This window comes from Acinonyx jubatus, chromosome D4 (assembly GCF_027475565.1).
Source record: "Acinonyx jubatus isolate Ajub_Pintada_27869175 chromosome D4, VMU_Ajub_asm_v1.0, whole genome shotgun sequence".
Classification (NCBI taxonomy): Eukaryota; Metazoa; Chordata; class Mammalia; order Carnivora; family Felidae; genus Acinonyx; species Acinonyx jubatus.
The window spans coordinates 43,336,709-43,351,924 of NC_069391.1; the positions used below are offsets into that span (position 1 = coordinate 43,336,709).

The following is a 15,216-nucleotide window of genomic DNA, read 5'->3' on the forward strand; positions in this document are numbered from 1 at the left end:
CTTCTTAAGAATGGTACGTGACAAACTTTCCTATTTGCTGAGAAGAGCACGCCAGAGCTCTAAGATTCTGGCTGTGGAGAGTAGAGAGATGATTTGAGTAATCGGGTCAGAATGGGGTACTCACAGGTAGCTTCACTGGTTCCACATCCTCATGGCTCCCTTTTGTGAGCGTAGGTAATGTTATGCCTTATATTTATTCTATTTTTTAAATGTTTCTTTTTGAGAGAGAGAGAGAGCACATGTGTGCAAGCAGGAGAGGGACAGAGAGTGAGGGAGTGAGAGAATCCCAAGCAGGCTCCTCACTGTGCAGATCCCGATGCAGGACTTGATCTCAGGAACCATGAGACTGAGTCACCCAGGCGCCTTCCTATTTACTTTATTTTTAATGAATTTATAACTTTAAATTAGTTTTGAATTTAATTGATAGAGAACTTACCTGAGATAGTTGTACTTGTTTCCTACACATAGTAGCAATTTTAAACAGAAACATGTGTTTTTCTTTTCGCTAATCAACAACTCTGTTTAACAAGATGCCGAAATACAAAGTGGCTCATCGGAAGCGGGCTTTAGTCACATCAGAATCCTCTGTCAAAGTCCCTGAGGAAGTAAGACAACGCTATGTCAACCTCTTTGTTGAGAAGTATTTGACAGTTTATAAAACAGAGGATGAGGCTGTTAACAAGGTCAGTATATCTGAAGACACACACTTCAAAAGTATTATATTAAAAAAAAAAAAAACCTCAAGAAACAACTTTATTCTTTTTCTCTTCCCCTTTTTCGAAACCAGGCTGTGGGACTGGTTCCTGGAGGATCTTTTTCCTATCCTTAAGTTGTAAAGAGTACCCTGGTTACTCTAGTGACAAAAACTGTCTTAGTCCTATAATTTTCTTTTTTTTTAATTTTAATTTTTTATTTCTTGGGGGGGGGGTCAAGTGAGTGAGGGGCAGAAAGACAGAAAGAGAGAGAATCCCACAAGGGGCAGAGAGAGAGGGTGTGAGAGAGAAGCAAGGTTCCCCTGAAGTGGACCTTGAATTCATGAACCCTGAGATCCTGACCTGAGCCTAAGTTGATGCTTAACCGACTGAGCCACTCAGGCGCCCACTTGTCAAGGCCAATAGTATATTAATCTGAGCAGTGTCTCCCCTCCTTTATATGAAGCATATACTGTCAAGTGAGTCATAGTCCCCACTACTCCCTATTACATACCACTATTTATGCTCATTTATGGGCCAGATCTGGTCTCTTGGAGGCACTTGTCTTTGCAAATCTACTCAAAGCCTTTTTTTTCCAAAATGAAACCTTACAAATCAGGAGCAATAACCATAGCTCCTGTCCCCATGCATATCTTCAAAAGCCTTTGTGGACTCTGGGAGTAATAAGGAGTCAGGGAACTCTATGGCTCATACACACAATAAGTGCAATCTAAAGGGGAAAGACACTACTCAGCTCCATCTGATAATTGCAGTTTGGCAATTCAAGGTCAATATTTACAGATTTCTAGTCCTCGAAGACTTTTTATGTTAAAGTATTTTAATATTTTAAATACGGTGAGACAAACACACATCTGAACACTAGATTTGGGCTTGGTTGAGGCTAATTCCCACTTCTCTGGAAGGTTATGAAGAGGACCATGAGTGAAAGCAACGAGAGGCAAATCTTACCTCAATTGTGAGGAAGATCTTTATAACTGACACCTCTGCCCATAAAATTGCTGTTTCTTAGAGAGTAGTGAGCTGCCAGTTGCTAGAAACATTGGGGATATAAGTGAAGTTGTCATCATAACAGATTCTTGTATTAAGAGCGAGGAAGGACTCAGAAGATTCTCTTTATTAACAGTTTCATTGAGATATACTTCACATACCCTATTAATTCACCCATTTTATGTGTACACTGGAGTGACTTTGAGTATTTATACTCAAATCAACCACTTGTGCAATCACTACAATTAATCTTAACACAATTCCATCACCCCAAAGAGATCATCTGTTACCGTTCATCTGTCACTCCCCTAGCCCTCCATATCTCCTAGCCTTGGGCAGCCACTCACTTACCTTCTCTGTAATTTGCTCTTCTGGACATTTCTAGAATGAAGACTCTGATAATAAGGGATTTTGTTGTGACCAGCTTAATGTTTTCACTTAGAATACTGTTTTCAAGGGTCACCCATACTGTAGTATGCATCATTACTTAATTTCCTCTTGCCAAATAAGACTGGTTTATGGATATACACATCTGTTCATCAGTTGATGGACATTTGGGCTATTTCCATTTATTGGTTATTAATGAACATTTGTACATAAATGGACATTGTAAGATTTTGTGTCAACAGATGATGATGTTTCTCTTGAGCATATAATTGGGTTGAATGACAATTCTATATTTAACTTTTTGAGGAAATACCAAACCGTTTTCCAGAGTAGCTACACTGTTGTATATGCCCATCAGTGATGTGAACAGTTCTAGTTTCTCCACATCCACGCTAGTGCTTGTTACCTGTATTTTGTGGAGCCAACTTATTGGGCATGAAATGGTATCTGATTGTGATTTTGATTTCCCTAATGCCTAATGATGTTGAACATATTTTTCTGTGCTTTTTGGCCATTTGTATGTCTTCTTGGAATGTCTGTACACATATGTTCAGTTCCTTTGCATATATTTTTAGTTGTCTTTTTATCAAGTTTTGAGAGTTCTATATATATTTTGGATACAAGTGTCTTAGTAGATACAGTATTTACAAATATTTTTTCTTTGAGTTGTATTCTTACTGTCTTGACTGGATCATTTGCATTACAAAAAGTTCTTCATTTTGATATATTCCAATTCATCTGTTTTTCTTTGTCACGTGTGATTTTGGTATCCTATCTAAGAAACAAAGATCACAAAGATTTATTACTACTTTATTTTTTCTCAGAATTTTACAGTTTTAGTTACTACATTTAGGCATAGGATTCACTTTTTTAAATGACTTTTACATAAGGTATGAGGCAGGGGCTCCAAACATTCATTTGAATGTGGATACCCAATTGTCACAGCACCATTTGTTGAAAAGATTATTTTTTCGCCATTTAATTGTCTTGTCACCTTTGTCAAAAATCAGTTGATCATAAATACTAGATATAAATGAACATAAATTCTGGACTCATTTTATTACATTGATCTCTATTTCTATCCTATACCAGTATTACACAATCTTAATTACTATTGCTTTGTAGTAAGTATTGAAGTTGGAAACGTGACTCCTCCATATTTGTTAAGTTTTTTAAACTGTTTTGGGTCCCTGGAATTTCCATATAACTTTTAGGTTCAGCTTGTATTTCCTACAGAAATACTGGATTATAATTTTGATAGCAGTTGCTTTGAATCTCTAGATCAATTTGTGGAGGATTGTCATTTAACAATATTAAGTCTTGTGAACCATGAACATGGAATGTCTTGTGGGTTTTTTTTATCTTTTAATTCCTTTCAACAGTGTTTTGTAATTTTCAGAGTATAAGTCTTTAACTTTTTTGTTAAATTTATTCCTAAATACTGTATTAACACTATTATAAATGGAATTATTTTTGTAATTTTATTTTCAGATTGTTCATAGCCAGTGTACAAAAATACAATTAATACTTTTTATCTTGTGTCTTGAACCCTTATATGCCCATTAATTTTTTTTAAGTTTATTTATTTGAGACAGAGAGAGAAAAAGAGAGCATGCACAAGTGGGGAAGGGACAGAGTGGGAGAGAGAGAGAGAGAGAGAGAGAGAGAGAGAGAGAGAGGGAGAGAGAGAGCATCCCAAACAGGCTACACACAGCGCAGAGCCCAATGAGGGGCTTGAACTCAAAAACCTTGATCATGACTTGAGCCAAAGTCAAGAGCCAGACACTTAACTGACTGAGCCACCCAGGCATGCCCCTATTTATTAACTCTAATAGTTTTCAGTGAATTCCTTGGGATTTTCTTCAAAGAAGATGATATCAACTGCAGATAGACACAGTCTTACTCTTTCCTTTCCAATCTGTATATATTTTCTTTCATTTTCTTGCTTGATTTCTGTAGCATAAATTTCCAGTAGAATATTGCGTGGAGGTGGTAAGAGGGGGCATCCTTGTCTTGTTCCTTTCCCTAAGAGGAAAGCTTTCAGTCTTTCTCCGTTAACCACAGTGGTTACTGTAGGTGGTTTTTTAGTTGTTTTTTTTACATGTCCTTTATCAAGTTGAGGAAGTTCCCTTCTATTCCTAGTTTAAGTGTCTTATCTTCTTGACTTTTATTTATTAATAACTAAATAAAATTTTTTTATTAATTTTTTTTTATTAATCTTAAACTCATGCATTTCTTGGATAAACACCCTTGGTCACGGTGTATAGTCTTTTTATGTTGCTGGACTCAGTGTGCTAGAATTTTTGTGTTAATGTTAATTAGGTCTACAGACACGAGTCTGTAATTTTTTTTTTAAATATTACTTTTCTCAGCATGAAGCCCAACATGGGGCTCCATCCCACAACCCTGGGATTATGACCTGAGCTGAAACCAAGACTTGGATGCTCAAGCAACTGAGCCACCCGGGTACCCCATTACTGTTATATTTATTGTGATAAAATATGCATGACATAAAATTTCTCATTTTAACCATTTTGGGTGCACAATTCAGTGTTACTAAGTACCTTCACAATGTTGTTTAACCATCACTACTATCCATTTCCAGAGCTTTTTCTTCATCCCAAATAGAAACTCTGTACCTATTAAGGTAATGAATAACTTTTCATTCTTCTCTCCCCCCCTCAACCCCAGGTAACCTCTATTTTAATTTCTGTCTCTGTGAATTTGCTTACTACAGGTACCTCATCTAAGTTGAGTCATGCAATATTTGTCCTTTTGTTTCTGGCTTCATTGACTTAGTGTAATGTTTCCATAGTTCATTCATGTTGTAGCACATATCAGAATTTCATTCTTTTTGGCAGCTGAATAATACTTTATTACTTGTGGTACCACATTTTCTTTATTCTAGTGATGGACATTGTAGCTTTCTTTGCTTGTAGTAACTTATTCTTTTTTTGGAGTCTGAGGGTTATATTGACCTAATAGAATGAGATGTAAAATGTTCCCTTTTTTAATTTTTGGAAGATCTTATGAATGGTTACTATTCCTTTTTTTTTTTTTTAATCTTGTTTAAATGTTTAGGGGAATTCATCAATGAGGTCTGGGCTTGTGGATATTTTTTTAATTACCAATTCATCTCATAGGTCTACTCTTGAGTCAATTTCATGAGGTTTTATCTTTCTAAAATTTCACATGTCATCTAAATTTTATAATACATTGGTACATATTTGTTCATAGTATTTCTTTATCATTCTTTTTATTTCTGTGAATTGTGTGGTGATGCCTTCTCTTCCATTACTGATTTTAGTAATTTGAGTCTTATTTCTTTTTTCTTAGCCTAGCCAAAGTTTTGTCAATGTTGTTGACCTTTTCAAAGAACCAACTTTTGCTTTTTTAGTTATCTCTATTTTAGAAAATTCTTCATTTCATTTATTTCTACTCATTATCATTTCTTTCCTGCTTTCTTTGGGTTTGGTTTACTAGTAAAATTACAGTTTCTTAAGATGGAAGGCAAAGTTTTTAATTTCCATTTTATTTTTAGTAAAGCCATTTACAATAGGAATTATTCTCTAATCAAAAGGTTTGGTATGTTGTGTTTCCATTTAAATGCATCTCAGTTTTTAAATCTCGTTTGTGATTTCTTCTTTGCCCCACTGTGTAATTTCCACACATTTGTGAATTTCCCAAATTTCCTGTTGTTGACTTATAATCTAATACCATTGTGATCAGAGAACATACTTTCTGTGATTTAAATCCTTTTAAATTTATTGAGCATTATTTTATGGCCTAACACATGATCTGTTCTGGAAAATGTTCTGTATCTGCTTGAGAGGCATTATATATTCTGCTATTGTTGCACAGAGTGTTCTATAGATGTCTTCTAGGTATAGTTGATTCATAGTGTTGTTGAAATATTTTATTTTCTTCACCATTTGACTTGTTTCCATTATTGAAGTATGGTACAGAGGTCTCCATTCTTTTTTTTTTTTTTTATTTTGACACTGGCTGAAAGAGAACTTTTTATTGCTTTATGTACAGAAAATTCAGCATCCATTTAGCCCAGTTGGGTGGCCATTTCTTTAACCTTTGCCTTTTCCAACTTGGCAATGCAAGCCAGACTTTGGACCCAGGACATTGCCTCCCCATTGGGGGTGGATTTCATCATATCTGTCTTTTCAATTGGTCCTGATGGCTTCCACTTGCTTAGCCAGACCTCCTTTGTCTTCTGACTTAACCTGTGTGAAGGTGACAGTGGTACAAGTCTTCCTGTGAACCAGACAACCCAGCCTGGCCTTCCCCTTGATAATGCACTAGGGAACCCCCATCTTAGGACACATGTCAGGCAGGAAGACAACCAGCTCAATGGGGTCCACTTTATGTGCAATCACTACCAGCTGAGCCTTCTTTGTCTCCACTAAGGTGGTAACAGTATTAACCCCAGCTCACAGGATGGGCAGCCTCTTAGTGGGGACATCCCCTTTGCCAGCAGCTTTCTTCTCAGCCTGGGCCAACAATCTATGCTTCTTCTCTTGCTTTATCTCTAGTCTGTATTTGTGGGCCAGTTTAAGCAGTTGAGTAGCTGTTTGGTGGTCCAAGCCCTGGGTGAACTGGCTAATCACAGGTGGCACTTTTAAACGTTCATAGAGAATAACCCTTTGCTGCTGCAGCTAGATATAGCAAGGCCATTTGACAAAGTGGGTGAGTCCCTTTTAGGCTGAATGTCCCATCTGATGCCAAAATTCTTGGGCCTTTTATCAAATGGGATTGACTAAATTCTTGGCCTCCTGCTTCTTCACAACAGCAGGCACCAGGCCACCTTCCTCTCCTTGACATTCCTTCCTTTCAGCATCTTGGATGGTTGGAGAAGAGAGAAACTTTAGGTATCCATTCTTAATGTTGAATTGTTATTTGTCACTTGAGTTCTGTCAGCTGCTGCTTTCTATATTTTGCTGCTCTGTTATTAAATGCATATTTGTTAATAATTGTTATGTCTCCCTGATGGATTGGCTCTTATCATTATGTCTTTGTCTCTAGTAACAACTTTTGTTTTAAAAATCTACTTTGTCTGATACTAGCATAGCCACTTCACATATATTTTACTATTTACAAAGTACATCTTTTTTTCTCCTTTACTTTCAACCTGTTTGGTCTTTGACTCTAAAGTGTCTATCTAGAGGTGACTGGCTGGCTCAGTTGGTAGAGTATGCAACTCTTGATCTTGGGGTTGTAAGTTTGAGCCCCGTGTGGGGTGCAGATATTACTTAAAGATCTAAAGTGTCTACCTTGTATACAGTGTAGAGTTACATATTTTTCATGATTCTTCCAGTCTCTTCCCTCAGTTGGAGTATTTAATCAATTAACATTTAGTAAGTACTGACCAATAAGAGGATTTACATCATGTGTTTGCTATTTGTTTTCTATATGTCTTGTATCTTTTTATTTTCTCTATAATTAGTGCTTTCTTTTGTGTTATATAGATATTTTCTAGTGTATCATTTAAATGCCCATGTCATTTCTTTGGCTATATTTTTTTAGTTACTGTCTTACTTTTTGCCTTTAGGATTACACTTACCATTTTAATTTAAAACAATCTAATTCAGATTAAAACTGCCTTCATTTCAATAGCCTATAAAAATTTTGTTCCAGTATATGTTTCCTACCCCCTTCTTTATACCATTATTATTATATGGATTATAACATTATATAAGCCTATCAACACAATTTTGTAATTACTGCTCTATGCCATTGTTAAAACAGGAGAAAATGATTACATACGAACACATATATTCTTCGATATTTTCCTATAAAGTTATATTTACCAATATTAATTTTCATGTGAATTCAAATAACCATCTAGTGTATCTGTTGTGGACCCCCTAGAGTACTGATAAAAATTTTTATACTTTTCAGCTCCAGAATTCCTAAAAACTTTTTATTTTTAAAATTTCTCTTTATTCATGTTGTCCATGTGGTAAGACCCCATTTTCTTTGCTTCTTTAAACATAGTTTCTTTCATTTTTAAAACATATTTACAAAGTCTTTGTACTTAAAGTCCAAAATGTGGACTTTCTCAGGGACATTTTCTCTTGGCTGGTTTTTATTCTGTATGAGGTACACTTTTTTGTTTCTTTACATAACTCATAATTTTTTTGTTACAAACTGTATGATTAAATAATAACTGGTTTCAGGTACATTTTGTTTTGTTGCTAGGTTTTGGTTTTTCTTGTTGCTACTTACTTGTTTAGTGACTTTACTGAACTAATTTTGTAGATTCTGTATTCCTTTCAATGTACGGCCACTGAGTTCTCCAGTAGCATTTTTAAGTTCTTGCCTTTAATTTTTATTTTAAGGCCTCCTTCAAAAGGATCACCCTCTGTCAGCATAATCTACTTGTTCGCCAATGACTGGTTAGAAAATTTCCTTAAATGCCTTGTCTGTATGTCTTCCTCCTTTGCCAGGGGGAATCTATGTGAGAAGAAGTGCCTTAAAACTTAGGTTGACAGCCAGACTTAGCTTTTACGTCCTTGTTCCAGGGCTTCAAGAACAGCCACTAGTGAGTGAGTAGGGCCTTATCTTTTCCCAGGTCTTTCCCGGGCCACCTTTTAAGCTCCAGGAATATGTCAGGACCTTTCAAAGTTTTTTGTGGTCACCTAGGTCTCCAAAATGTTTTTTAGATTCCTGGCCAGGTTTGGGGTGGCTTAGTTGAGCTTCCGACTTCAGCTCAGGTCATGATCTCACAGTTGGTAAGTTCGAGCCCCACATTGCAGGCTCTGTGCTGACAGCTCAGAGCCTGGAGCCTGCTTTGGATTCTGGGTCTCCCCGTCTCTCTGCCCTTCCCCTGCTCTCTCTCTCTGTCTGTCAAAAAAATAAACATTAAAAACATTAAAAAATTAAAATTCCTGGCCAGGTTCCTGTTTGCCCAACAAGAAATCATAACCTTAGGTGGCTGTCATCTTGCCACCCAGTTGCTATTGTTTTAGTAGCACCCAGGCAATAGGGTCCCCCCGCTCCCACCATGAGCTGAGTTCTGACTCAAATACCCACAACACCTTGAGAATAGATTTTCCAGGGAGCTGCTTATTCAGACAAAATATTGTCTGTGTTCTGGGGATGATGTTTTTAGTGTAGCTGTAAAAGAAGTCCATCCTCTCTGTTGGCTACCAGGCTGCCAACTTTTTATCACTATGGCATTAAGCTGGCAGGTGGGAAGTGGGTAATGGGAAAACCCTCAAGCTAAAATGGTATAGACTCCATTGTCTTACCGAGGTTCAGTAGTTTCTCTTAAGTAATTCTCAGTTTGTTCTGTGGCTTTGGTTAGTTTTCAGAGTTTTGAAATGGTTACTTTAGTTGTTTTGCCAGTATTTTAATTATTTTTATGGGAAGGTGAGTTCATGAACGTTCTTGTTCAGCCATTCCGGAAGTCTGTCTCCTCCAGGATTCTATACTGGTTGAAGAATAATGGCAATGCAAAGACAGACAAAAAAAGCAGCCTGTTACAGAGACATGTTATCCTTTATTATTTCAATTTGCTTTTCTTCTCTCCTCTCCCCAACCCCCCATGGCTTTATCTCTGTGAAGTTTAGTGTAGTGAGAAGAATCTTGGCTTTGACATTTGGTCACTCCTGGATTCATTTACTAGCTCTGCAACAGTAAGATAACTACTTTTTCTTGAGCCTCATACAAGTTAGTCATGATGGCACCCATTCTCACTGATTCACAATGAAGACTGAGAAAACATTTAATGACTATTCTACCAAATCTGCACATACTAGGTGCCCAATAAAGCATTAATATAATGTTATCATTATATTACCCTTACTGGTTTCTGTCATTTTTTATCCATTTGTTTTCTTCTACTGACCTTTAGGATTTTCATGAATCCTAGCATAAAAATATTGATTACTGGGGCACCTGGGTGTCTCACTCTTGATTTCAGATCGGGTCATGACCTCACAGTTCATGAGATTGAGACCTGCATTAGACTCTGCGCTGGCCATGGAGCCTGCTTGGGATTCTCTCTCTCCTCTCTGTCCTCTTTATCCTCTCTCTCCCCCTTTGAACCTTTATTCCTCAAACGAGAATAATAATAAGCACCTTTGATACATTAGAGGCTTGCTTTGAGAATCAAATGAATATGCACTGTAGGCTTTTTGTACTCTATACTGTGGTTTTAGTTTGTGAAGAGAAGTATCTAGTTCCTCGATTTGATTCATGGGATAATTTTTTTTCTTTCCTCTCAAAAGCCATAAACAGAAAAATGTAAAATAAGTTGCTTTTTATTTGTGCCGTTTTCCCCATCCCTTGAGTTATATTTTGCCATATTTATTCCATTATATTGTAAACATTTATTATCCATCATCTTGAGATTTAATATCTTTTATTATTCACTTCATGGTCTAGGCTAAAATAGAAGAAAAGGCCATTTATGAACGCTGTGGCAGTAGAAATATGTATGTGAACATAGCGATAAATACTCTTAAGAAACTGAGAGATCAAGGTAATTTCTTTATAATTAATCAAGTGATAAGATAAAAACTTGTGATCAACACTTGACATTAAACATGTTTTTTTTCATTAGCAGGGTCGTTTTTAGGTATTCAATGAAACATAGTTTAAAAATATTCTCTTGAGTAGAACATGCAAGTGGGATTTTTGGTTGAAAATAACAAATTAGATTTGAAATTAGACATATGAATATAACTCCTTGAGAGCAGTTATCATGGAGATAATTAAATTTGGTTTCTAGTTATAAAAGTAACTCATTCCATGTGAAATAGTATTTCTCAGCTCTTTTTTTTTCATTACTGCCCCCCTAAGATCTTTTTTAGACATTGTTTTTTCTACCACCCCCACCCCCAACCTCCAGTAGTATTAAGTACTTAAGGAATAATATTTTGTTGGGTAAGGCTGAGTTTTGGAAAGCCACATACCATTTTAATATCTATGATTTTTTTTCTTTATTCTTCAAGAGCCAGTTTTGTTTGCTTGGGGGTAATCCTACCCCCAATTTTGTTTCCTTGGGGGTATTCGAGAATACATAGCATGGATTCAAATAATACAGAAAAACATTAAAAAAAACAAAACAGCCAAAGACAACTTTATTCCAAATTTTTGACATAGACCCTTCCATAATGACTACAGAAATATATGTAATTTTAATAATTGAGATGAATGCAGTCATTTGATGTATGCTCTAACTTTTTTCACTGAATAAAGTATCCTAGAAATCTTTCATCAGTTGATCTAGAATGTGTGTTAACATCCAGATCTGTATCTTACATTTTAATGACTACATGATACTCTGTTGTACAGACCTGTAGTACTGATACTCCATTGTGTAGAGTGTAGAATACAGAAGAAACACACGCACTGAGTATCTAAGTGGCTTACATGTTTTTTCTACCTTACGTTCTGTGATTAATGGAGTGTGAACTCAAACATTTCCTCATACTAGAGCCCATGTATCCTTAACATAAATCCCTGTGCACAGAGTAGCTAGCAGAAAAGGTCTGCATGTTTAAAATGGGTAAATATTGCTAACTGCCTCCAGAAAACATTTGCTGTTTACATTCCCCACTAATAGGGTAGGAGTATAAGCTTTTTCCTCACACCTTGGAAAAGTTCCTCATTTATCGCGTTCTGGAGTGTGAAAGTATAGACCAGAAATGAAATTATTTTAGCTTTTTATTATTATTATAAGGTTGAAGATCTTCCTTTTATCTATCTCAATTTAAATTGCCTTTTTGCATCTTTCTGTCCCCTTTTATTATCAGCCTATTCATCTGCAACAACCTTTCGCATATCCCCTTTTAATGGGCTTCAAATGTTTTCCTCAGTTTGTCACTCACTGGTACTTCAGCCTTATTTGTGAAGTTTGTAATAATAAAGCTTTTCACTTTTACTTTTTTCTCTTTTTTAATGTTTGTTTTGAGAGAGAGAGAGAGAGAGAGAGAGCACGTGTGCACGTGCATGCAAGCAGGGGAGGAGCAGAGAGAGGAAGACAGAATCCTGGTGCAGGGCTCTATCCCATGAACCGCGAGATCATGTCCTAAGGCAAATCAAGGGTCAGACGTTTAACCATCTGAGCCACGCAGGTACCCCTAGAAGCTATTTTAGAAGTGCAGTTAGGGGCACCTGCATGGCTCAGTCGGTTAAGCATCTGACTTCGGCTCAGGTCATGATCTCCGATTTGTGGGTTTGAGCCCCACATCATCCTCTGTGCTGACAGCTCAGAACCTGGAACCTGCTTTGGATTCTGTGTTTCCTCTCTCTGCCCTTCCCCTGCTCATGCTTTGTCTCTGTCTCTGTCTCTCTCTCTCTCTCTGTCAAAAATAAATAAACATTTAAAAAAATATATATATATAAATAAATAAAAGTGTAATTAATGTCTTGCTTTTTGGTTTCTGGGTTTTGTGTCATGCTTAGAAATGCTATTTTAATTTCAAGAATATAAAAATTTGATAATTTATGGCATTTAAACCATTTTTTTAATGTTAAATTTTATAGTAAAGAGCATGAGCAGGGGAGAGAGGCAGAGGGGGAGAGAGAGAAAATCATAAGCATGTTCCACACTCAGTGTGGAGCCTGACACGGGGCTTGATCCCATAACCCTGGGATCATGACCTGAGCCAGAATCAAGAGTCAGATGTTCAACTAAATGAGCCACCCAGGTTCCCCTATGGCATTTTTTTATGTACAGCACTTGAAATAGACTTGAATACCTGTGTTACAATATACAAGGTCTCAAGAACAGACATTTCTTGAAAGGAGACCTATAGATGGCCAATAGACACATGAAAAGATGTTCAACATCACTCATCTTCAGGGAAATAAAATCAAAACGACAATGAGATATCACCTCACACCTGACAGAGTGGTTACAATCAACAACACAAGAAACAAGTGTTGGTGAGGATGTGGTGTGTGAACTGGTACAGCCTCTGTGGACAGCAGTGTGGAGGGTCCTCAAAAACTTAAAAATAGAACTACCATGTGACCCAGTAATCCCACTACTGGGTATTTATTTACCCAAAGAATATGAAAACACTAATTCAGAAGGCTGTATGCACACCTGCGTTTATTGCAGCATTATTTACAACAGCCAAATTATGGAGGCAGCCCAAGTGTCCATCAGTAGATAATGGATAAAGAAGATGTATATAGAGAGAGGTGTGTGTATACATATATATACACATACATATACACACAATGGAATATTTCTCAGCCATATAAAAGAATGAAATCTTGCTTGCCATTTGCAACAAAGATGGATCTAGAGTATATAATGCCAAGCACAGTAAGTCAAAGAAAGACACCATATGATCTCACTCATGGGTAAATTAAGAAACAACGAATGAGAGACACCTGGGTGGCTTAGTTGGTTAAGCGTCCAACTTCTGCTTAGGTCATGATCTTGCAGTTCATCTCTGTGCTGACAGCTCAGAGCCTGGAGCCTGCTTCAGGTTCTGTGTCTCCTTCTCTCTCTGCCCCTCCCCCGCTCATGTTCTCTTTTCTCTCTCTCTCCCTCTCTCTCCCTCTCAAGAATAAACATTAAAAGAAAAATGGAAAAAAAGAACAAAGGAAAAAAAAGACAAATCAAAAAACATACTCTTAACTACAGAGAACAAACCGATGGATACCAGAGGGGTATCCATGGGATAAACTGGCGAGGGGGATTAAGAATACACTTATCGCAATGAGCACTGGGTGATGTATGGAATTGTTGAATCACTATATCGTACACCTGAAACTAATAAAACACTATGCTAACTACACTGGAAGTAGAACAAAAAACCTAATAAAATAAAAATTGAAATAATAAGAAAATAAAATATACAGGGTCTCTCGTTTTAGTATTTTCATGGTATTCTCACTCCCCCCCCCTTCTCTTCGTATTCAATACAGCATAAAGATACTGAACATAGAAGTCTAAGTACACATTTGGATATTTGCAATGAAATGGAAATGGTTTGCAAATTGTGAGAGTTATAGTCAGTAATGATGTAAAACTCATTGACTCATATTTAGACATACTCTAACCAATACACAGAATATAGTAGCTTTAGAAAATACGAAGTCCTGATCTAATTATTTCATAAATTACCATTTTTCCCAACTTAGCATTGGTTATGAAGTAGTTTGGTCTCCCATGTTGGGTGCCTATTTTAAGGTAAAAATAAAGACTTCACTGTGCTGTGGACCTTTCTCATGTTTTATACTTTTTTATAAAGCAGACAAAAATAATTCATTGTCTCAGAAGAAGAGTTCTTGTATGTTTTAGGTGGCCCTGGAAGCAATAACAACGATAAAACAACTGGATTGAAAAAGAATGAAAAGAAAAGTGGTAAGTTTGGTGCAATGGTGACAGACTCTTGTCCTTGTTACCTTAAAGGAGAAGTAAATGTGGTGTGATGGCAATTAGTAAACTATTGTGTTGGGGCGCCTGGGTGGCTCAGTCAGTTAAGCGTCCAATTTCAGCTCAGGTCATGATCTCACAGTTTGTGAGTTCAAGTCCTGCGTCAGGCTCTGTGCTGACAACTCAGAGCCTGGAGCCTGCTTCAGATTCTGTGTCTCCCTCTCTCTCTGCCCCTCCCCACTCGTTCTCTCTTTCAGAGAATGGACATGAAAATAAATGAATAAATAAACTTGTGTTTATGAAGGATCATCTGCAGACTGAATATTTAATAGCCTTTTTAAAAATTAGTATAAATAGATGAAAAAATGGGCTCTACTTAGGCAGTATTTGAATTCTCAGCCTCCTTTTTGAAGAGTGGTAGGAGGGGATACTTAATACCTATCCAGTCAGTGAGAGTAGTGCTTCTCAAACTTAACATGCATGGAATGACCTGGAAATCTTGTTCAAGTGCGGATTCTGACTCAGGATGTCTGGGAACAGCCTCCAAGTCTGCATTTGTAACAAACTCCCAGGATCAAAAAGCTAAAGAAAAAGTGTTACTTGATTTTGGTCGTATTTTGAATAAAACCAGATGGTAGCACCTGTCTTGTCCTCTAAAGTACTTGTCTGAAACAAAGCAGGTGCTTCTAGAATCTCCTAATATTTCTCACACAGAAGAATTCTTTTTTGTACAAAAGGGTTTGCCAAAGATAGTGTAGCAAATTCTGCCAGAAT

The 15,216-nt window shown here is 36.8% G+C and overlaps 1 protein-coding gene, 1 long non-coding RNA gene and 1 pseudogene across 3 annotated transcripts in view; 1 reads left to right on the plus strand and 2 right to left on the minus strand.

Moving 5' to 3' along the window:
- LOC106977826 (putative exonuclease GOR) overlaps window positions 1-15,216 on the plus strand; it is a 41,408-nt gene that overhangs the window by 9,484 nt on the left and 16,708 nt on the right. For both annotated transcript variants that reach the window (XM_015075379.3, XM_053205012.1), the window contains 3 exons: window positions 531-683; window positions 10,488-10,584; window positions 14,368-14,430. In XM_015075379.3, the coding sequence (XP_014930865.2) occupies window positions 531-683; window positions 10,488-10,584; window positions 14,368-14,430 (313 nt within the window). The remainder of the gene's footprint in view (window positions 1-530; window positions 684-10,487; window positions 10,585-14,367; window positions 14,431-15,216) is intronic.
- Window positions 359-10,135, minus strand: LOC128312188 (uncharacterized). Its single transcript, XR_008291148.1, has 3 exons — window positions 9,350-10,135; window positions 2,766-2,862; window positions 359-597 (listed from the first exon to the last, which is right to left on the minus strand). It is a non-coding gene; the product is annotated as an uncharacterized LOC128312188 (long non-coding RNA).
- Window positions 4,530-9,356, minus strand: LOC128312187 (60S ribosomal protein L7a-like; annotated as a pseudogene).